Source organism: Bombus flavifrons, chromosome 14, assembly GCF_040668555.2.
Source record: "Bombus flavifrons isolate JBK064 chromosome 14, iyBomFlav1_principal, whole genome shotgun sequence".
NCBI classification, from domain to species: Eukaryota; Metazoa; Arthropoda; class Insecta; order Hymenoptera; family Apidae; genus Bombus; species Bombus flavifrons.
In genome coordinates, this window is record NC_138455.1 from 3,634,936 (window position 1) to 3,660,190 (window position 25,255).

General features: G+C 38.8%; 1 protein-coding gene across 5 annotated transcripts in view; it reads left to right on the forward strand.

The window, feature by feature from the left end:
* The window catches only part of LOC138186635 (uncharacterized), a 246,228-nt gene that overhangs the window by 96,945 nt on the left and 124,028 nt on the right, over positions 1 to 25,255 (forward strand). For 3 of the 5 annotated variants that reach the window (XM_069126688.1, XM_069126689.1, XM_069126691.1), the window contains one exon: positions 24,067 to 24,173. The exons of 1 other annotated variant lie outside the window; for it this stretch is intronic. In XM_069126688.1, the coding sequence (XP_068982789.1) occupies positions 24,159 to 24,173 (15 nt within the window). In that variant the 5' untranslated portion in view covers positions 24,067 to 24,158. Of the gene's footprint in view, positions 1 to 21,296; positions 21,505 to 24,066; positions 24,174 to 25,255 lie in introns of all 5 variants that reach the window. One more of the 5 variants, XM_069126690.1, reaches the window with a different exon arrangement.

The window sequence follows — 25,255 nt, forward strand, 5'->3', positions numbered from 1 at the left end:
TTTTTATCGGATTAGAGCTAAGCGAATCGAAGTGAAATAACCGGCACGGAGCACAATTTGATATTGACGAAATTACACGAAATCGTAATCGTTTTCAGCAGTACGATTTTGAAACGGACCTTAGAATTATTTTAGGACAGTGACGTGTAATTTCTAAGGTTCTCCGGGAGTTCCTCAAGTTTCTAAGGCTTCCGGAATTCTGCAGTTAAACTCTGATACCACTGAGCCAACAGTGCAACTGTGGGATATTACGCAACAGACGGTTAACTTGTATTTTAAACATTTGCCTCCCGGCTCGCGAATTTTTCCTTCAAACAAAGTCCAGGGGATTGTAGTACGATATTTTCGAAATTTTGTCCAAGATAGAAACAAAGACACACGTTTACCTTGTCGATTGAAAAATACGAAAAATACAAACTCGACGGTAGTTAAATATGAAAAGACGTTGTGTCCTTTTTCTGCCCTTCCCTCCTTCGTTGACTAAAAATTTCATTTTTGCAATTTGTGTATTCTTCCCTTTTTTTCATTTGTCAGATCTGATTCTTGCTCGATTAAAACAAAAACGGGGATAATTCTATTTCCATCGAAAAACTTTCCGGATATTTGTATCGTTTGTAGGCATAAATTTTGTTGATGTGTTAAGCATGTACATTGACATTATCGGTTTCACAATACAATCAATAAGTTTTCTTACTTATTAACACAGGATTGAATGGATTGGTCTGAAAATCGACGCGATTATTAATCGACATTCAGCTGAGCATTGTTGTCGAGCGGTGTGTGCATCAATCCGATTGTCCCGCACAAATATGAATTTTCCAGAAACTAATATTACTTCTCTTAATCGTTCCGATATGAAATTGTCGAAATTCAATCCGATGTAACTTGCGACATAGCTAAGGGTAGACGAATTTCACGTTAGTACACGTTAATTAAATCACGCAAACTGCGAGAGATTAATTAGTTAGTTGTTACCGAACTCGATTCCCGTATTTGTAGTTCAGCTACTGTGAATATATAATATATATGTATATATTGTGCCTCGAGAAAAGCAATTTTGATAGTGGACAAAAGGGAGATACGCAAGGGACGGTGAACGTAAACATTGAGAAATAATAGAGGATAAGGTTTTAAAAGCAACGTATAGAGCAGAATCAATTCAGATTTAAGTTGCTTTCTTGTGACTGAAATTTCGAAATTTTGTTGTTCAAGCGAGGAGAAATTTAAATAAGATTGATGCAATATGTGCGATAATTTGATATTTCCAAATAAGGAAAGAAGTAAATTTTGATGGATAGAAATTCCAGAGAATAATATTTTTACTTTAACACCTACGTATCATTGGCAAATAGAAAAACGTACCTTCGGTCGTCCCGTGCTATTAGATACTATAGAATTATATTAATTTTATTATATAATATAATATAATATTTAATGAATTATATTAATTTTTAATTATATTAAAAATGATTATATCATAGAACCATAGATATGAAAAATTGATCAAATTCCTTTTTACAAATTCTTTTAATTTCCTTCGATTCAAACGATGAATAGGTATATCTTGCCAGGTGGACGATGTTTTGGTCGGATTCAGAAAAAACACGATTCAGTTAAAACGAATCTGTCGTTTAAAGCCTCGATTGTTCGGGCCATGATCTGGCTAACGAGAAGAATGCATGATTACGCGGTGACAATTGATCAAAGCACTTTCGAAACTTATTTGCGGCGTGCGGCGCAGCTGTGTGTAAAGTTGGAATGCGGCGCGTGTGCCACGCGGAATGAGTCACGAACCGTGTGCTAAATTGAGATGGCCGGTCGGCTACAATCGCTCGGACACGCAACGCGAAACATTCGTCACGGACGAGCGTTCTTATGAAAAATATCCGGTGACAATACGTTCGGGAAAAGAGAGAGAAATTTTGCGTTTTACGAACGAAACCAACGAACGAACAAGGAAAACAACGAAACCGTACGTACCGAAAGTTTGCTTGTTATTAAGTTGTCCGAAAAGTTTCTTTCGTTTCATAAGATGATAATAGATGAACAACAATTTGTTTTATATTATTTTATTGAATTAGATATGATTCATTTCATTCTATTTCTATTATTATGTTCGTACACAATTCAATAAACTGATATAAAACAAAAAACATTGTGCGTCTATTATTTCCTTATAAAACAAAAAAAACTTTTCGGACAACCTAATAGATGCCATCGGTGTAAAATTTCTGGCGGAATTGTCTCACAATGCGTTGACATTTGGAAGAAAGTTCCAAGTTTCAGTTTCTGTGTGTATGTTTCTCATTAGACATTTCGTATTTCAAATTTTGGAATATTTTCATTTTTGTCCGCAAAAATCCTCGAGCCATTACTTCGGACGGGAAAAGTTATGACACTTTTCATCTTTCGTTCTAATCTGTCACGGAAAGTAACAAATCAACGATATACGTTCACGCTATAATCCGAAATTTCATCCGGTAGGTATGTTACGAAAACTATAAATTGTACAACAGAAACATTCGTGTAATAAACTTAACACGGGAACTCATAATCCCGAGATTACGAGTGTCCATTCCGTTTTCCCATCCGTTAATCAATTCCGTCGCTGTGAAACGGGCCATCCAGGCTGGTTGGAATTTTTTGACGTTTACACGTTGCTATGTTCGCGTTTACGCCGAAAGACAGAAGAACGAACGGCAAAAAAATTTATATCGTTATTAAATTCACATGTAAAACGGCGTACGCGGTATGCATACGTCGTAGAAAGGGGATTTCCAGAGAAACGAGGACGAAACAGCGGAAAGTACCGTTTTCCCGCGTTTTGTCTGAAAGCTTTGTTTCGCTTGTGTTTTTTCTCGTGCCGCGAGAAACACGACAAAAGTATATATGTCTCCTGGCTGGAAAGCCGGCTAACGCCGCGCTGCAACGCTCTCTTCCGTTCTATGATCGCGGAGAAAGCAACGATACCGCGTTTTACTCGGTGATACTTGAAAATTCTATCTCACGCATCGTTGGAAAACGCGAGACACGAAAGGCCGACCACCGTTCCACCGACAATCTTATTGCGTGATTTCGGTCGAGAATACGGTTGTTATGCCAGCAATTTGCATGATGTGTCGACACCAACAGATTACAAATTAAACGAAATATCGGGGAAACGGACAATTAAAAGTGGCATTATGTCCGAAATAAAAATATAAATAACGATAAAAACTTTTCAAGATTTTCAGAAATTTCAGTTTCCACTAAAATTCAGAATTTTTATGATGCTAATTAATCGGCACCGATACACTTAGCTTTAATAAAGGAATGGTGAATTTTCATACGTTTCTAATAAAATACGGCTCGATTTAATTTACATTATTGGCTGGAGGATCGTTAAGAGAAAATGCAGGGATGCAGATGGCGCGGTCATTTAAACATTTATGCTAGCATTAAACGTGACAAGCGGCTAGAATTTTTGGAGGGCTTGTAGCATGCAGGAACGCGTTACAACCGAATCGTTTATCATGTCAAAATTATCTAATTATTCGGAGAGGGTGGCTGAAAGAGGAAGCAAGAGGGTGAGAGCGGGAGCGAGAGAAAGGGGAAGCTGTACAAGCAGAAATGCATCGCGACGCGACGTGTGTTACAATTCGCCGCTGTCGTCATCGATGTAATATACGAGGCTATAATTTGCAGGCGTGGTTAAATTGAAAATCGCCCTGGAAATCTGGCAAAAAATGTCGGAACGTAATGAAACACAGCCAACTCCTTCCGGCTTGCTCGAGTTATTTTCAAGATCGTGCCTCGAAATTCGTGGTCGCTGGAAAATTGAAACGGACGAAAAGATACCTGAAACGAATCTAAATTCGATTCCGTTTAATCGATTCTCTCGTTGAACAAAACGCGTTCGAGTGGATAAGATAAAATGTTTGCCGTCATTTTTAAGAACGTTTTTCAACGCAGCTAACGGATAATTAGAATTAGATTCGATATTGATGAGGAACGATTACGAATCGAATTTGACGGATTGACGTTATGGTTTGCGTTCCAATAGGATTTAATTAATGGCTTTAATTCTGACGAACAACCATGTGCGAAACTATGCGTGTACATGCACCCGTGAAATCGTAATAATTCAATTAATGTAATTCATTGAATGTAATGAGATTTCTCAACGAATCGAGTGACGTTCGCATCGAATGTTCGCGATCGGAAGTGTGATGTTAAAGTTGGATAGACAAGTTAGCAATCAGAAATACGTACATTGTGTAAAAATATACGTAACATCATTTACGCGCAATTGTTTTTTTTTTTTTTTTTTCATTTTACGGATTGGGTTTCTTTTTCAGTTGTAGAGTTCATTTGACAAAACGCGTAATTTTAGCAAAATTCGTAACGCGAAGTTTATACTTTAATTAGATAAAAAAGAAAAATGACTAAATCCGTACTCACAGCTGCTATCGTCAGAATATAATATATTCTGTGAAATCACTTTACCTGTTCAATTAATTTCAAGCACTTGTAACGAAGGTAAAATATCTAGCACTCGGAACTTTTAATCAACAGGGAGTCACTTTCTGTTTCGCTCGAAATATTCGTTGGTTTCATAAATAACGAAATAAAGAAATTTAGTTGAAAAGAACATTTTAGTGGGAGAATCTGTATAATCAGGAGCAAGCGCGAGGGAGTGCTATAAATGTCAAGTTGAACAACGTAACAAATAATTAGTATTAAATATCGTTTAACTGCACGACTATTGTCATTACCACAGTATTACGTCGGGGTAACGATTGTGCCGCAGCGTGCTTATTTCCGATTAAATCCCGCGGCGTATCGTATGTAACTCGAATCGTAACTGAATAGTGATTAGAATAATTCATTGGATTATGGCTGTGTAGTTTCTGATTATATTCCGCTCGTGAATTTCGGAACTTTGTATGGAATTACGAGGCTTACAAGCAGATTTTTCCTGTCGTTAAGAATTTATCGACTATCTGCTCGAAATCATTCGACGATAAATGTATTAATTATTAAGCACTATGCATTAAGGTATAATGCATATTAATCGTATCGTAACGCTATAATTTTACCAACCTATATAGAACCTACACTTATGCAGGATGACCTAATTTTTTCCCCCTCAGTAAATAAGAATTTTTCGGTATATTTTATGCGTATCGGGGAAGTTCCGGATATTTCGAGAGAAATTAATCTAAAACTGAAACGAACAGAAACCGAAGGGAAGAAAACGGTTTTCCCACGGGTTTGAAAAGTCAGTAGTAAATCGTAAAAACTGCAAGATCAAAGGAAGTCGAGTCTTCTGAAATTAGTTCGTCAAACATTCCAGCACAAAGTGAAATTATTTGCTTTCGAATCTATCTGTGTACCTCCGAGCGCTCTTTTTAAAATTCTGCAAAGTTCTATTTGAGATTGTTCAACGATCCTGCTTAAAGTGATTTAAGCAATGCATTTAAATTCTAAGTACTCGCTCTGAGGTTTACAGAAAGATGAGTTTAAAATGTCGACACTTATATCGCGTATCCTATAACCTATTCAGTATTGTATCGGCAAAGGTGAAATACATGAAAGTTGCTTTCATAGGCTCAACGGTATTCACTGCATTCTTACGTATCTCGCTCTTGTCTTCTCTGGTATGTCGCGCGATATTTCTTCGCGAATGATTCTACCAACGCTTTAAATATAGCAGGCCGCCTTCAAAACGCATTGTATTCGCTCAAAGTGTCTCATGGCTGTTTCGCCTTCGTCGTAAGAAAGCAATTTTTCCTGTGCTCTCCAGAAATATAATTATTTAAAGGAATCTCATATTCTTTGAAATAAATAATCCTCAGAAATAAATAATATACTTGGCGTCGATTTTTATTGTTTTCAATGTACCCTACTTTATACCTTTAACCACGTTTCTGTGCTTCTTGTATTTTATTTTATCCATTCAAACTTTGGGATTCTTTATTTAAAGCGATCGAAATGAGACTTCGAAAGCGAAACTTGTTACGCAACAACCTAATAATCGAGTGACCATGCACGGATGATACTTTGGTGGATGATCGCAGGTTCGTGGTTAACTCGTTCGCGTATTTCCTTCTCAAGGAAATGAACGCTATCCGTCGTCGATATGCTACGCGTGACAATGATCGGTCGAGTGGGAGACAAAGGGGGAGAAAGAAAGAACGTGAGGAAGAGCGCTAAGAGGATTTGCGTTGCATTAGACGCGACTGGGCAATTCGCCAGTTGTGCTAATCGCGACGCATTCTTACGTCTTGACGGTCGATCGATCACACCTGAGAAATTGAGGCGATATTTTATAACACTTGGCGGTTGAAATTAGTTACGTTGATTGAAACATAACGCAACTGCAATCGTCAATCGAGAAACGTCGACGATTTCCACGAATAATTACAATTTTTGATTCAATAATTTCTCTCATACCTATGAATCTGAATTTTATTAACGTGAATTTCCCTCCATAATAAGATGCTTTTTGAAAGGAAATTGAATCATACGTATTATACGTATAATCACGATATGAAATTACAGAAAGATTTCGCGATACCACTGTCGTACAGGAATGAGAGATAGAACAAACATTTTTTCGACCAATCATACGATTTTAATGAAGACCTTTGCGGATTCATTAACTGGACAATTTTATTTCCGTCCGTAAGCGATTGAACGTATAAATTCCCATGTATTCAGCCGCATCGAGGACGCACTTAAATTCCAAAAACCATTTTAATTAGCGCCGTTCGACATTCATTTAATTCACATATTTTTCTCGTTCGCGCGCGTAGATTCTGATCTAATTAACAGGCCTCTCCGATGCGCACCAAACGGAGTAAAATTGCATATCGCTCGCAGTTATGCCGCATTGGAGCTTTGCCAACGTGGACTTGTTACTTTTATCTGTCGTATCGTTCACTCAACTCGTATTACTTAAATTAAACGAACTCCCGTTACGCTATTCCCGCTGCTGTTCCTTCTTTTACGGTTTTAATTTACATTCTTCACACATCATCCGGAAAATTATTCCAGATAATGGGATCGTCGTACGTATGCCGTCTTACACAGTCTTCATTCGAAAGTGACACAATCTAGAAATGTTAGTTTTCCAAGAAACATGGCGGAGGATAATTTCCTCGAAAATATATATTTGTGGAAATTTCACGTAATTATTACAGATTCCAGAGATCCGATCTCGCGGAAATTTCTTGCCGTTGATGCTGTTGTGGCTTAGACCTGTTCCTAGCGTGTTGTTCCTCCACCCTGAATAGCGATTCAGATGCCATAAGCACACGATGCAGTATCCATGTTGAATAGCTCTCTGACGTGCTGCCTTTCGATCTGTTGTGTCCTTCGTCCCAGATATTAATCCCGATAATTATAAGATGACAATAATCTTCCATTATCCATCCATAGAAAAATCCAGTCACCAATATCATCAGACGCAGAAATAAAAAAAAAACACTTATAGCCATTCCTTAAATTTCTCGAACGACCTTTACGAGAAACCATTCGAGGAACCTTGGACCTGCTTTCGATCATCGATCGAAACGAGAGAAAGGAAGAAAACGAGATGGTAACGATACAGCTTGGGTAGGTTGAGTGGCACGATTTGACGGAGTTTGGTCTGCATTCGCCTACTCGGTCGTCTGGAGGGTGTCGAAATGTCGGCGGGCACAGGTCACGGTTATATCCAATAAAGGTGAAATTGCGGGGGGCAAACATGGGGTGGAATTTACGCATTGATGTTTAATGCAAAATTCAAATCGTTCCGTCAGCCCGGCCAGCCACTGCGTCAAGATACTCTTTCGCCCTCGTTCCTTCGTTTCCAACGACTCACCCTCCCGTCCTCTGTTCACGGGGTAACATATGACGCAATCTTGGCAGGTATTGTCAGGGAACCGGCGACATCTTTAATGTATGAGATAGAAGGGGGGCTAGGCTAGCTGGCTGCCACCGGTAATTGTCACTGTGTCGACCACGATTTGGTGCGCGCGCGCATCACTGCAACCTCGTTTCCTAGTTGTATAGTACAGGTGTCGGGGATACACGTGTGTCTCGCCTTTGTTCTTCGCATTTCGCGTCGGCGACAGGCATCCCTTTCGTCGCCACGACAAGCGTTGTCGTCGATATTCCCTTTCCAACGGAAGAAGGAAAAATTTATTGGTCCGTCGTTCCTTTTTCGGGCTTTATTGGCTGAGCTTCTTTCGTTTTTCTTTTTTATTCGTCGGATTTTCGTGTTCGAGGGCGTTTCGTTTCGTTTCGTTTCGTTGCTTGACCTGGTTTCACTAGCTTTGCCGCGCGTCCTTACCAATGTATTGGCTCGTTGAATCTCGTCGATTTTGACGCGGCCGCTGCAAGATTGCACAATTGATTCTGCTACGCGAGAAATCGAGATGGATCTTTGTTTCTTTCTTTCCCCCTTTTTTACCTCTTCTTTTCTTTATTTCCGGACTTTGTATGGAAATGGATGGCCGACCATTGCGATTCCGCGAATGCCTATGTACGTTAAGCAAAATCAATTCTTTGTGCAAATAAGAAACTTCCATTGATTCGATCTGCGAATGCTCGTGCGTCTCTTTTTTAATTTTTCGCGGACTTATATCGTGATACATCTTTGTTAATTTTCGTAGCATTTGCTACCGATTTTTATAAAAAGATCAAAAATATATTTAGATAATACACTGTATTCGTATTATAATAGAATCTTATTGGACAGATTTTCGAAGGGTTTGCTCTACCGTATTTCCCGTCTTTTCTGACGAGTAATTTATACCGGCGATGATGGTAACTTCCAAGTAACACGGGCACGAGAAGATTTCGGCGATGAAACCGTCGGAGAACGTCTGACTTATGAAGCTGTATACTACTAATTTGCTGTTCTAGACTGTTATAAATTTCTTTATCTGTTGTTTCCTCGTATTCCGCTGTTTTCTTTATTCTTTATGACGCCTGATATTTTTCCCGCATCTTTTTCCTTCTCTTTGTTCCCTCAAGAATACAGCTTAATACTCGGCAACTGTAAATTGAAGGAATATTAGCATGTCTGATCTCGCGCGGTTCATACTACTTGCCGCGATGCAGTGAAATTACCAGCAAATTGCTTGTAACTTCACTGTAAACAAGCAATGTTCATCCGTCTGTATTCTCCCGTCTCCTGTTTTATTTGTACGTTCGCTCGTTTCTTTCTTTCAATTTTCTCTCAGAAAAGAAGTCGATGTGAGGATGTGTAATATTTCCACGAATAGACATTCCAGTGCTAATATTATGCTTGTAATTGCAATAGATCGAGAATGACGCACTTATTTATTTATTCCCACTTTTCCCACTTTCGTCTCGAACATCTACTCAACATGCAGAAACACGTGTTTCATTTTTATCGTATGTTATTCGTTAATATCGTATGTTAATATCGTATGTTATAACGTAATGCACAACCTTTTCCCATCGGGATGATCTCACTTTGCTTGATTACTATTTACTTCAATTGAGCGAAAAAATAGCTTTGAAAATAATCTTGCCTCGTCGACATTCTTAAAAGTTTTAAATATTTTCGAAAACATCGACAAGTAGTTTCAAATAAGGATCTAGAAATCCTGTTATTTCTGTAATTCGACTACAACTATCGACTATCTCTTTATAATTATTCGACTTCGAATTAAGGGTTCAGGCTTTTTTCAGGTTCCTATTTCGTTGCTTCAAATCAGGAACTTGGCCCGTAGATCCTTCTACGTCTTCTTCTTTGCAATGCTTTCCTGTATTTCATTCCATTCATCTTCGCCGATGCTCACACTATTCTCCATACACGTGTACACGGCTTTCAAGTCAGATATAGGTGGAGTAAATGAGAGAAGGAAGCTACGTTTCCACGTCGACACGTGGAATCCCATCGTAGAAAATTACGCGAATTTATACCACGTCTGTCGCTTCAAGCCCGGCTCATCCGTCCGCGAATTGGACTTTCTGCCAGAAACTCGAACGATAAAGAACTCAGTTTGTCACACGTCAAACGATACCGAGATTTGATTTTTTTGAAAGGGTCTTGTTAAATGGAGCATTGGTGAAAAGCTTGGATACACGACTTGATAAGAAACGTGTTCTCAAGTTTTCTACAGTATTAAATCTAATAATTTAATTAGCTTCGCTAAATTTACTTCGATCGCTTCGCCTCTATTATTCTTAAACCTATTATGTTTGTCATTATTTTTGTCTGCCGTTTTTATATTTTATATACAACGAATTCCACGTTATCGAGTCTAGAATTAAGCCGATCCGCCAAGGAAAATGTCAACAGAATGAATGTGGAGAACTCGAGAAACATTTTATATGTATGAATAAGCGAGAAAATGTTTCACTCTTCTGATTAGAAAGATGTTAGCCGAATTTCACGTGATTTCCGTGAATGTCAAATGTACACTGCGGCTTTCGGAATATTTTATAATACATTGTGTCGGATCGCCGCGACGACGCCGACATGGGCATTGTCCCGTTTGTTTTCGAGATGAAATTTTGAAAAGCTGCAACGCTCTGAAAGACCCATAGAACGAATTTCTCAAGGAACAGCGTGCGCAGAAGGCGATCACGCGAATTAGAAGACACCAATTCTTATGGTTCCCAGGAGAGATTGCCGAATATATATTTTCCTTCTTTTTCGAACGTCTGTTTATAGCGGAACAACGGGGAACGAATATCTTCGATAAAATACCGTTTTACCTTATAAGGACGGACACGGTACAATTCCTATTATTTCGATATTTTTCGTAGTATTCTTCCTACCGTCATAAGCGATCGCGAAGAGACAGAATGTTCAAATAAATTTGTCAAACAATTTCTTTTGATTTTAGAGCATCTGGAGTGGAAACATCATACATTCGAAAATTAAAGAAATAAACTAACGGTAAAAATAAGAGATCGTCTCATAAAGGAAAAAGAAAAAAGAAAGGAAATCTATAAATTTCATCAAACGCCGTTCAAGCCCCCTGTGGACAATTATCTTGGTCAATTGAGGGCGGACGTTCGCCGAGTCCTTCCCTGGGCAAAAATTAACGTCGTCTATCGGGTTATTCCGTCGTCTTATACCTCCCAGAGACATAATCTAATTTCCCGGCGCGGAACAAACCTTCGTTCTGTGCGTTTCTCCGAAAGAAGAAAAACCTGGAATCGCACGTGAGCTCGTGTGCGAACGCGCGAGTACACGGATTAGGGGATGTCTTATACAGAGGCAAATTATATTAGTCCCTCGGGATTTTCTCGTGTATGTTACCCGCACAGTTTATACCTTTTTCGTGAGAGATGCGCGAAAAGTATTGTCCGTCGTTTTCGCCTTCTCAATTTCGTCTGTGAATGTGAGAAAAAACATAAAAGACCGCGATCAAATATCGACCGGAACACGGGAGAAAATCGTAATTTGCATTTCAATTGAAATCGCTATTTTTAATGATACCGATAGGATTCAAGTTGTTAGGGTTAACGGAGACTTCTTCCCCCTCGAAGATCCGCGTTCTACGTGATCCGCGTTAATTAATGCTCGGGGCACAGCCACGACTTGAAATCTGAATAGGATTCTTTCTTATCGATGGATTTCGGACGCTTTAGAATTTTTCTTTCTTTTCTTTTTTCTTTTTTCTTTTTTTTTTTTTAATAAGTGAAATAGAAATAGAAGACTTCAATTTTATGAAATAGCCCTACACCCATAATAATCTATGGAACTGAATAATTGTTCTTTATTTTCAAATTTTTAAAACTGTAATACTAATCACGTAACTCCATATTATTTCCATAACACAATATATGCTCATTAGCGAATGTTTTATGAGTTTGTTGGCTACAGTACTTTCCGGACCAGCAAATTCACGGTTTGTTCCGTAATTTCGATTACAGGTATAGTAATTCCAGTTACTCGGGAGATTGATGGAAACTGTATAATTCGTAGTATGAAAAGTGATAACAATGGTAACGATGGAAGTTTTGGGAAAATGTATTTCAACAGGAAGTAGGAGGGTCGAGAACGGGTTGAGTGAGTAGGGTTGAATTCTCATTTGACGCTAGAAGTAGAGAATCACAATGCATTTTATCGGGATCGCTGAATAATTTATACAACTCGTGACGCAAACGAAATCAGCTCATCATTTTAGTCGCATTCAATTCCGAATCTATTGTAAAAGTAACCATTAATAATATCTTCTAGGTCACGTTAACCGTTTTGCCAGTCCAACTATTAATCAGAGTTATTTCCATTTATATCATAATTTCGCGGATGCCCGGCAATGGGCACGCGAGATAATCTGCATGTGAATATAACGAATTTGCACCTGCGTTTACGAAGTGTTTCGTTTATTCGCCTCGTATATCTCCGCTACCGCATCAGTGAAATTTATTAAATCATGCTTACGAGGTTAACTAGTCCGAGTATATGAAATTCGTTTTCCAATTTTTCTTTCCATTTTTTTTTACATACTATCATCTTAGAATTGATGTTTGTCTATTTGTATCCAGCTATGTGAGGCAATTTTAAGGAATGAAATAACTTTTCAAAGAAACAAGCTTATTAAATATCTCTCCTCTTCCAAGGATTTACATTAATTCACGTGAAAGTAACAAATATTTAAGTAAAATAGCGTTACATCTCATCATAATATCTTCGTTATGTTCTCAGTTAGTATTTTTTGAATTGTAAACTTTTTGTACTTTATGACGTTGGTTACCTACGGTTCATTCAAAGTGCTATCAAATAAATCAGCATCGTTGCTTAGACTATTCGCGTGAGTTTGCTCACTGAATCTGGCTGTGTTTGAAATTTACTGGAGCTTCGGTGCACGCTCCTAAAGTACAAAATGTTATATAGTTACAAAGTTACTAAACTTGCGGCACGTTTTTTTAGTAACTCGTGGGACTTCGTGTCAAAATTGCTCCTCGTATGCGTTTCGAATAGTAACGAAAAGACCGAGTCTCTCAAATTTATCGCCGTCTCCGAGCGATATATTTTTCCCTTTCTTTCCTTCGTAATTCATAAATTAATTACTGGAAATACATATTGACGATATTAGTTAGAGAGCACAGACAGCGTAATTCAAGAAAACTTCACAGAGTTCTCTGGCTCTTGTAATTAACTTGAACTCAACTTCATTCCAACTACATAATTCCTCACAGACTCCTACAAAGTCGCTTACAATTACGCTGCATTAATTTTCAAACGCGAGAGTTCCATACGTAGTTTAATCTTTGCTGTATTTAAACAAAATCTCAGTAGAAATCATCCCTTTTCCCATCAAGCTACTGTACATTATACCGTTCCTAGAAATATTCTATCTTCTAAGCGATTCAACTAAGAATCTCGTCGCGAGCTTAAAATATCGAAAATCCAACGCCACTCGACAAGGAGATTTCCTCCCTGAAATCGGTGAATATCGACAAATACTACTGAAACTCTCCTCCTCCATTCCGCATATTTCAATCACGGCTCATATTTCATTCATCAATCGGTCGATTTACACCACGCATTCAATTACAACCGCGTCGATTATCGCGTGCACGCGTTTGCATTCCGGTCGAACGCGGCCGCGCCGCGTCGCCATCCACGTCGTTGCATATTACATCGGGAGGTTCCCAAGCGAGCATTAAAGCGCACTGCCGCGGCAACGAACTCCGTGTCGAACGGTTCGTCGCACTTTGTTTTCCACACCGGACGATATTTTCCCAGTGTTCTTCGCTAGGAAAAGCACGATGCCGTGTGGTCCCTCTGTCTCGTCCAGTTGCGTATATCCTCGGGGCAACAGCGATCGACTGGCAGTTTCGTCGGTTCTTCGGGTTTTCGCACGCGAAACTTCCCTCTACAGAACCGAAATCATAGCCTGGCCACGGAACCGAAAGTTGAGCCACGTGTGTGAGATAAATCGACGGGACACATGCCGGAATCCGCAACTGACGTGTCGAGTTTCGCGTAGTTCCCCCGGCGAATAAAGCGGATCCACGGCCGAGCTCTACGATTTTCACACGTCCGCGAACGCTTCGGGTAGTACCAGTTGCTCTTGTTCGACTACGATGCGGAACAGGTTTCATGGAGATTGCGGTATTAAAGGCGATACATTGTCCCACCGACACTGGCCATCCACGCTTCCAAGCTGTCTTCGTCTCTCTCTCACGATCAACTTGAAGTTGCACGTTCGTTGTGAATTTTCCATGGCTTTTCAGATCGTTTCATAGATGATATTGGCAAAGAAGACGTACAATCTTGACGCGGTAGGCATCGTGCGATAGGATGTTGTGCGTGGAACGGTCGAGCGTTTGAGATTAAAGAGCTAAGAAAAAAGTGTGACGATAGAGGACTTTGGATATGTTTCTTAATTTATTCAATCTGGTTTTGGTAACTTTCTTTAATCTTGAACAACGTTTCGTTTATTCGATGAAAGGGATTGATTACTGATTGTTACTGAACCTTATAACGTTGCACCGAATTCTATCGAGTTCGCCGCAGTAATCGATATTTCTGTGAGTCGAATATAAAATTGGAATTGAAGCGAGTCGGTATTATTCGTGTCTTGCCCGCGTGTTGCATGCAATTGCATAACCGTTTGATCAAGTTCACACTTCTCTCTGTACAGTTGGAACTCACAAATTAAGCAATGCTGAACCGTTTTCCATAATTATATATCCGGAATCTAAAATGTGGTACGAGATTGTAAAAGCTTCAAATACAAAATCGGTTCTCTTGGAATGCAATTTTATACTTGATATAAAATCGATAAAATGACTAGTTTATTTCAGTCTTAATAAGAGTATTAGATATAGCGCTCTTATGGTTATCTTCGTATTCTTATACATTCTTCAGGAAACGGTTTTTGAATCGGAATTAGTGGACAAATCAAATGTATTAGAACTGAAAAAAGGAAAAGAGAAGGCGAAAGGAGATGACAGATTTTCTCTAGTCATTTTCGAAAATAATCGGGAATACACGGCGCATTATTTTATTATTCTTCAGTGTCGATGACAATCGCTGGTCAATGGGAGCTGCTGTAGCCGCGGAACGCGAGAATTTCGACGCGTTATTATCCCGGGTGATTTAATCATTCTCGAGTTATTAATGCACGCTATTAACGTTTTATTTTCATTATCTAATTCCCCGTGAAATCACCGCTAATTAAAAGTGCTTGTCGCGGAGAACACGAGCTGTGTTGTAACAATTACCGCGAAGTTTGTAATTAACTGGCGCATTTGTACAGCTTTAGAAATACGCCTTTTTTTCAACAGTTGTTTAACGCAGTTAAACTCAGGATATTAAGCAATGAGAGAAGTATCCATATCGTGTTTCCGGTAATAACATAGATTACATTATTCATTTGAATTGTATATTTAGGATGGCTAAGCGATTACAATTTCGTCCTGCAATTAATTTACGAAGGAAAGTGCAAATTCTCTTTTGGTCGTATTTGTGTTTGACAATATTAAATTATTATAATACTACAGGTTGGATGTGTAATCTCGTAAATGATAAGGGATAGATGCTACCCGTTTCGTTACAACTTTCTGTGTACTCTCCTTTCTTCGAGTCGTTACTTTATTTATTCACCAGTTTAGTTTTTACTTTATCGTGTTTTCCTTGCGAATAATATCATGGAGAAGATCGCATTATCGCGTGAAAGCTTTGATATTTTAATCGTTCATTTTACATTTTGCGTTCAAAGTTTATACGAAATTCGGTGACGTTAACAGTACAGAAATTCTACGGGTTCCATTCGAAATTCTGGTCTCGCGTCATTTTATTATCCTTATCAGCGTCACTGGCAATTAGAATTACATTTAGTACAGCGCAGCGTCCAGGGATGCATCGCTGCAGCTAGGTGCTAGATTTGACGCATTAGCTCTCCGCGAAATTTAATCATACTCGAGGACAAATTTTTATTGATACTTGAACCACAACGCGGCCTTGCGCTGCCGCGATATTGTCGTCGCCACGGCGGCGGTATATGCGGGGTAATCTATCAAGAACAAACCACTTAATCAAATTCTCCATGATTAAGGGGATGGAACAATTTTCTAGATAAAAGTGAAACCTTGCTCATTTTTTTTTTCTTTTTTGAGGATGATTGAGATGATTTTTTATAGCTTACTATATTATTCTCTATAGAATTAAATTAGCCGTTTGCTATATAAATAGCGGAGAAAGAATGAAAGGTGGAAATGGTGAAAAGTCGACGAAGTCATAAGAATAAAATTCCTAGTATTTCTATTTTATCTAAAAAGTGTTGTAAACCTTTGGAATAATTACGGACAGAAAAATCGTCACACCTCGAGGGATGTGTTGTTGTACCTTTAACAAACGAAAAAGATAATTACGTATTCTATTTTAGTTGAAGCACGCAATACAATACAAGCGTACGACACCCAACTGCACGATTCTACCGAAATGAAACTGCTCCAGTTTCTGTGCAGTGGAAATGAAAAGTACTTAAACTTTATAGCATCCCTTATCTAACCGCAACTGAAATCAGAAATCAGCTCGTCATTCCTGACACTGGCTCTCGATAGAATATAACGTGCCAATTATTCTGAAACGCCTTTTAAGTCAAATTTTTAGAATACAAAAAGCCAATATTCCCTTTGTCGTAACTCGATATTCAATATGTTGTATCTTTTTAGCACACACGTATATGTACACATATATTACACAGGTGTATTAAGAAGGAAATGCTATCGCTACGTATAGAAAAATAATATTTATAATAATACTAATATTAATAAGAATCTAATAATAATATTTATTATAATATCAACGATTTAACGCCCTTTGTTACACAGTAGAAAAATTACAATTGGCGATTAGACAGAAAAACGTTAAAAGCTATGATAAACGTAGAATGAAGTTAAATACGTTAAGTTAAAAAGTCTAATACGACTTAGCAAATTCAGCGCCAAGTATCGTACAAACATAAAACATAAAGTTAAGTCTAAATTACAAGTTAAATCACGCAGAGGTAAAAGATCGTCTAAATAACGAAGTGGATTTATCAAAGAAGTCAAGTACATCGCAAAAACGGTTTGCAGATTAACAAATCTGATTAAAACAGTTATTTTGACCGTACAATGTTCGGTATGTCTCGAACCTGAAGAAAGTATGGGAAAAATAGTATGGGAAAAAGGCAGCGCGCAGAAATATGAGAGTTAGGTATGTGGAGAATATTCGGAGAAAAGTGTGCGATAATAAGATCATAATTATGGCAATAGGTAAACACAGCGAATCGGTATAATATGAAGCAAATCTAAGAAATTTGTGCTGCACACTTCCAATCGATGCGATATGATTTTTAAAATAGGGACATTATATTACGGAACTGTACTGTGTTTAGGTCAGACTTGAGATACGTATATCTGAGAGTATAAAGCAATAAAAGATTGGTAACGGTGGAAAAGTGTTCAGAAGTACGGTATCGAGAGTTCTAGAGAATTCGAAGAGCAGAGTTCGTTATGGTAATATAGTGTGATTGAAAGGACAGAGTATCAGAGAAAACAATACCAAGATTACGAATATTATTGACTGAGAATAATAGTATATTGTTAAAAGAATACGTATATATAATGGTACTATTCTTAGGACTACAACGGATAATATGGCGTTTATACATCATACTTATAGCAATGCTATATTTTATATATCAAACGTTAACTTATTAGTCGAATAGGTGGGTCTGTTAAGATCAACCTGTAACAATTCAGCGCATACTCTCAAGATCATAGGCGAGATTTACTATTAGGTTGTCCGGAAAGTGTCTTTCTTTTACAGACACGCATTTTACAACAACGCATCTTTATACAAACATGAAAGCTAATCTGTCGAACGTTGTGATCTTTAGTTTGATAGAGCAAAATGGATCATACGTAATTCGATAAAATAATATAAAACGGAAAGTGTTGTGCATCCATTATTTTCTTCTAAAACGAAAGAAACTTTTCGGACGACTTAATATATAAAAATATGTCAGAAATGTCGCGAACAAACAAGATAAAAAAGAGTAGGCCAAGATGAGGATCTCATCTACCGAGAATCTCATGAGGAATAATTAAAAAGCTAGAAAGCCAAGAAAGAAGATTGGCACGAAGACCATGAGCGTTAAGTTTAGATAGGAGTACAGGGATTGTTAACAGTGTCGAATGCCTTACGCGTTCGGTGTAAATAGCATCTATCCGGAACTCTTTTTCAATGCAGACAGATAAAAATCTCTCTAACAAGGAAGAGAATTTGTGATAATGGAATGAACAGACAATTATATTCCAATATCTGCTTCGTTTGATATACTTTCTCCAATTAACGTTTCAAAGCAGAAAGAAGGACTATCGATGATTATAATACGGATCCACTTTACAAAGGGTTAAAGTGTTCTCAAAACAGTGGAAGAAAATTTTTAACGCGAACTTGACAGTCCGCAGGGTACAGCCTTTAGTTCCTCAGAAAGTGACAATTATCAGATTAAAATCTTGACCCGGTGTTCGAGTAGAGATGGAACGCCTTCCTTCCCTTTACCCGTGCTCCAGGTTTGTGCAGTAGAACAAATTTTGTGAATCTTTGATTTAATTAATTCCTTTTGGTTCGTGTTTAAAATGGTAGAAAATTAACGTGGCGAAAGAGCCGAGCGAGACTCGAAGAAAGCGCTCTGCAAACTAAAGAAATATTTTATCGAGGATAGCGAATAGTTTACCGTCCTCTTTGAATATTATTATCGGATCTGATTAAAGGGATCTCCTCTCTCTTGGCCAATAATTTTATACAACCAATCTCGATTGTTAATACACTCCATCGTCAGACGAGCGAACATCGAACAGTGTTTTCTTATTCGATTAGGTAGAATTGATTTCTTGAACTGCGGTAATCTTAGAAAAATCAAATGTTTTACCAGCCTTCTGTTTGTCAAGAAACTGACTAACGAACGAAATACACAAAATACCAAGAATCCAATACACATTTCTATCCTTCCAAAACGAAAGATCACGTATCAACGAATTAACCAGCAACGAACCAAGGTACACAGTGTACACGGTTCAACAGGCACGATTCCTGCCACGGATAAGGTGCAACAAATTCGACAAAGTTTCGTTATTACGAGCTAAACGACAGGTCGAGCAGAAATCGTTAGTGTATGATCTATATTAGCCACGGTACGGGATGAGAGGCGGAACGAGGCGCGACAAGAAGCGTGTGTAGAAAAGCAACACGCTAGTAATTTTCCATTTTATGGACCAAGACAGCACGTTGGCGGGGCCGTTGCCAAAGCTATTTCCAGGCAGCAACGCTGACTTTGCTTCGTCGTACTCTCGGGTTTCTTCTCAGCTGTTCGTCGAGATCCGCGTGCAGCACGCGCCCCGTAATACCACGAGACGTAGCCAAACGTCCGTTCTTATGGTTTCGTCGAATTAGTTTCAACTGGCGTAGCGCAATTGTCAGAGATAAAGTCACAAAACGGCTCTTTAGAATGGCAATTGCCGGCTGCTGACGATAGCTGTACGTGAATACTAATTGCCCTTGCCACTTATGATCCTCGATTACACCATGATCCTTGATTATTGCGGTCATTTTGGTGACTCCGAGCGAAGCGATACCGGTTTCTTTCGTCGTTCCTTCCTTTGAATTCGTTTGCGAGTCTTCCGTCTCGATTATACGATTCTTTTAGTTTCATTCGATTAGAAGGTTCGCAGCGAAACTCGAGAAAAATATAAAGGAGACGTATCTATATGGACATAATGGAATTGACGTTTTATAAAATAATATACGCGCCGTTCCTTTCGATAACTCTTTACGATTTATCATAACGTTTTATTATTTGGCAGATAATATTATTCGTACTTGGAGAAAAGCAGGCAGTATCGTATTTCGCCGTGGTAGATGATTTTCTACATTATTGCTCACGGTATTTAACACCTTCCTGAAATTTGGCCCGTGCAGAAATAACCGGGAGCGTAACGTGTCTCGTAAAATCGGTGTGACTCGACACGGTCCGTAGCTTTTCCGTGTTTCGTTTTTGAATTAGAACAAGGTCTTTGTCTATGAGTCATTCTATTTCGAATCGAGCGAACGCACGGTGCAACTATAACTCGGGTCTGGATGTAATCCAATACGGTGCATATGTTTAAAATTACAGCGAAACCGTCGACGTGTTATTCACTTTTTCTATCTGTCCATCTAATCACCTTAGAAATTAATGATTACGCGATACGGTGGCTTCATATGGCTGGATTCATTAAGATTTATTTGACGTTTACGATCACAGACGTCGGAAATAATACCAATGTAAAGATGAACAATGACATATAATAACTATCACGTCTAAGATTAGATATCTTTAAATGTATCGCTAATGTACGGTGATAGTGTATTTCGTTTCCTATATAACATTGGGATTTCCAACGCAACATTTGTTCCGTGTCTTACGGAAGGAAATGTAAAGTGTAATTCATTATTTTGATTCGAGTAATTAATTAATGTTCAATTTAATGGAAGCTTTATAATTAGTTGGCGTTTGCGAGCGTGCTTATGAAATTGAAATTGATTTATAAAATGCATTACGTAAGACATAATTAGGCGTCTGAACATAAATCATATTTTTTATTCGATAATTTCTTGAATATTCGCTCCGATAGACGAGATATGTCGCTTCATTTAAATGCAGAATTTTTTGGCCGAATCAGAACCATTCGTCAACGATATACGAAAATTTCGTTTGATGCGTCGCGAAAATTTTACCTGCTTACCTTTGTCCATTACGGGAAAAGTTGATCAGATGAGTGGGTTAGTTTTTGTCAGAGAAAAACGAATCGTTCTGTGCGACTCTCTTTCGTGGTATAGATTCAAGGGGGTTACAGGATTTTCATTCGCCACGCGTGTACGACGCGAAAACACTAGAATTTCGTTAAGTATCGCGATTCCGAGGCTGTACACCCATTAGAGCGCAGGGTACAAAGGTTAGAGCTCTAGACTTTCGTTGTTCACTCAGTAGGTACTGCCTAATTCTGCAATTTTCCGCTTCTTTTTTTTTCATTTTTCTCTCTTCTTTTTTTATTTCCTTTTCTCCTACGTTAGTAATTAACTCAAAAATGCTAACACCGTGGAACACGGAGAGCGTAACGGCATCCTAGAGTCGGCATTTTTTTAATTTTTCCTTTTTCTTTTTCCTTTGTTCTCCTTCTCTGTTTTCCTAGTGCGCTCTCCTTTACGTGTGCATTGTGGGCGCATAAAATTCCAGGTATCTCGTAGCACAGCCAATGTTATGTTAATACTACGCGCATTAATTGAATACTTCGTTTAGTAACCGGACAAGGAACTGTCGACGCGGTCTACGCGACGAAGAAAAAAGAAGAAAAGGAAATGAAAAACGATGCAATTATCTGGCCTTTGATAGGTCTACGGCATTAATAAAGCAGAGAGTAAACCGGGTAATTTCTAATCAACGAGCGGCGAACGTTGGGAAACTAGCAAACTAGCAAACGTCCGGGAAATTCTTTTGAAAGATGAGAGTTTGAACGTGTAATGCTGTGTATATACGCGGGATAATTATAGCGTTGGTCGTTTTGCTTTTCACTTGTTTCGTGTAACGTTTGATACTACGTATAACCTGGTTTGGTTGTCTTCCTTTTAGCTCGCTGGATTTGTCGATCGCGTGCCTTGTGATCCGGTTTAATTAAATAAAAAGGAAACCTGCGAATGGTAAAATATTTAGGAGTTTGGTCGGTATCTCAGTGCAATTACTTATTACCTTTATAACACATCTTTAACCTATTGATTCATTTGCGCAACTGGTTCTGTGAGACACTTTTTCCTTAAACGTCTGAGATTGGGTAATTGCGATAAACATTTGTTACTTAATTGGTGATCGCCAGTAGATTAATCGCGGTTGATGACGGTTCTGCTAGCGATCGTGTATAATGGGTATCCGATAGGTCGAAAGTTAGGCGTATCAATCTGTCTTAACCACATGCTCGACACGGTTAAGCTAATGATTCATCTCCATCTCCGCCATTTTCGTAATTTCCAGTATAACGTGATCAAATATAATGTAATAAGAAAATGGTTCACTATTAAAGTTACAATACTTCGATGGTAAAAAGGTAGCTAGTAACGGAGAAAACAATTAAGAAAATTGAAATCATTTTAGATATAGGTCTCCAGAAAATTTTCTTTTGAGGAATCACATTTTATTGTGCATTATACGTTTATCCGGATAAAAGAATCATAAATTTTAAATTCGTAGCAACGAAGCGGAAACAAAACGGTTGTAGTGTTGTCAAAACACTATCCTGCTAGTCGTCGCTTTTATCCATTTCGCCGTTAGCCTCCGTTCAACCCTCGCGTTGTGTGCGCGCAAAATATGATTCGTCGAAATACGTTCCTTATCCCGTAATTGGTACGACAGGGTGCACGGAATTTTACACGATATTCAGAAATTTACAGATAATTAAAGAAGAATGACAGTGCTCTTCTGTGTTGTACTTAAGTTGGTTGAAAAATTACTTGAACTTATACATGTATTAAATTCATACGATTAGTCCTTTACACTCGGTGACCTTCTTCTGATCTCCTGCCACTAATTCAAGCACTCTTCGTGAAAAACGAAGTTTTATTCACTTTTTTTCTAAGTGGGACAATGTCGCTACTTCTATTCTCGTTCTCTTTCGTATCAATACTTATACATCGAAATTTAACTCATTTACACTGCTGCTTATATTGTAACTCTCACTTCTGTCTTTTCGTTTTGGCACTGATTTACAAATTATAAAAGAATAAGAAAATTATGCAACTTTCTGGGAGGAGAACGACGCTTTATCGCTACCTTCTGTTACAAGAAGATTTTTCATTTCTTTTCTGTTTTTTTCGTGCAACGCGAAGGCAAAACTTCAAGGAGACATATTTTTAAAAAAATGTTGAGCTTGTGTAATTTCGTGCTATATAATCACCATCTTTGTGTCTCCTTAAAGGAGAATCCGCGTTGTTCACTAGATTTACGATGCCCTTCAGAGGGGACAGCCGAGTGCGAAGGGTTAGTTGGTGTTAGACATTGTTTGTAGAGCACTGAAACAATACGTTGTGGTGAATATTTTCCAAACTATCGCAAAAGTAAATATCGCTGGAGTCTAATAGATCTCTTCTTGCCAATCACGAGTTAAATGTGTTCGTGCGATTAACAATCTGTCATAATCAGCAACGTTCATCCACCAGCAAAGACAAATACTTCTTCCCAATCAATAATACAAAACTCCGAGCCCTCTCTCCTCCATCCCGCTTATCAAACCATCAAACCAAGAAGTCAATAGTCGTGCCCTAAATTTCGTCTTATTTATACGAAAGGTACACACAGCGCACGAAATGTCACAAATTACTATCATATATAGGAGTTATCTATGGAAGTTGTTGTGGAATCTGAAACACGTGCTCTCATTATCTCATAGCCTGTCAACATGAAATTATAAACATAAGCTGGTTTCGCTGGCGGGGACAAAAGAGAAAGAATACCCCAAGAGGGTTGTTGGATGCAAAGAGAGGGCGAGGATCCAGGTTACGTAAGCTCGAGAGCACGTGTCACGAGAGTCCAATAGGCCGCTGCTCTCTTTATTCCTTTCGTTCTTTCTCGTGCCAGAGCTTCGTTAACCTTGCCAGCAATAGCGGCAGGCAACAGGCGGTTTCGCCTGCTGCTTCGTTAGAGATGGTATGGATGAATGCACGGAATAATTGAGAGCGTCGCGGGGCTTTAATTCGAATTCTTAATTACGATTCTATCCATGGTGTATATGTGTATGTACTATGTGCCATGTATATTCGTGTTTCGAATTGAAAAGACGCGAGGCCTGCTTTTCTTCGTCAGGAGTACAACTCCTCCGGGTCTCGACACCTCCGAAGGATATTTATATAACCCAATTTTCGAAGCGTTCCGCGATGGTAAATAGCAGCGCCGGGGCTGTCCCTTTCATCCCCCTGTTGTCCGAAAATATTTGCACGGACAAACACGACCAGACGGTTTCCCATTAACCGGTGTACAGAGAATGAAGGAGAAAAAAGTGGAACTGTCTCTTTTTTTCTTTCAGCGAGAGAACTTACGCCGCGTTGCAGTGGGAATTTTAAACTGCTGCCTGGCTGCCCGTTCGACTGGGCTGGACTTTAGAGCTGGAGAATATACATGGTGAAAGTTTTGGTGAGTGTTCATTGAATTCTTGTCCCAACTGTTTTTTTTTTTTTTTTTTCTTCGAAGATTTATGCAGCGATTGTTATGAGATGAATATATATATATCAACTTATCCTGCTATCGCGCTGAAACATGGTAAATAGACTATCGTTAGCTTACTAAAATCAGTGGCATGAGGCGAATTAGATATCTGATATTTCTGCAAATAATTCATTATATAGGTAAGAAAATTGGAAATAATTTCTGAAATTTATTAAAATAATCATTGAAACATTTGAACTGAAGGTGAGAAGATGCAAATGAAAAGTGCATGTCTGTCATAAAATCAGCCCAAGCCCACGATACTCCTATTTCTTCAACGTTAACTATCGCATAAAACTTCCTTCGCTGTTCCACGAAACATTTTTTTTTCTTTTCTTGCCCGTATCGCTTAAACATTCAGGCAACAAATCCTCCATAGAAAAGAGCTTCCGCTTATCGTGGAAAATTTCACGCGGCTCCATTCCTGCTCGTTTGATCCGACGCAAGAATATCCTACAATTCCAGTTGTACAATTCTTAACGTCTCGATCCACGGAGAAGAGAGGAGCACAAAGCGATTCGCGGCGAAGGCTTCCTGTTTACGTGCAAATTTTACGCGTGCATCTCTCTTATTCCGGCTGCTGTTCCGGAAAGTGCAGTCGCTTGCGGTTGAAATGCGTGCCACGGAAACGTTGATACACTTTTGCGAAGTGTTCTCTGCCTCCATGTTTCCGCACACCATGCACGTATACGTGCACACACATGGAAAATATATACAGGCACGGCAATTCTCTGCCTCTTAATGTCGCGCGCCCGCGTACAATGTGCCAAGCGTGTTGTTGCGTTCGTTCGGAGAATTTCACGATGCGAGCTCCCGAGTATCAGTGTAACTGCTGGCAAACGAACCGTTTCAACGAACATTCGCGTTTCAAAATTACAAATACGCTAAGCGTTGCCCTGTTTGGAAAAATTTCTAGAACGAAAGACGTTGCACCGCTGGTCGTACCGATCATATGGACCAACAATCATCGCGAAATTGCTCCGTGGAAATGTAACTGATGAATTCGAAAT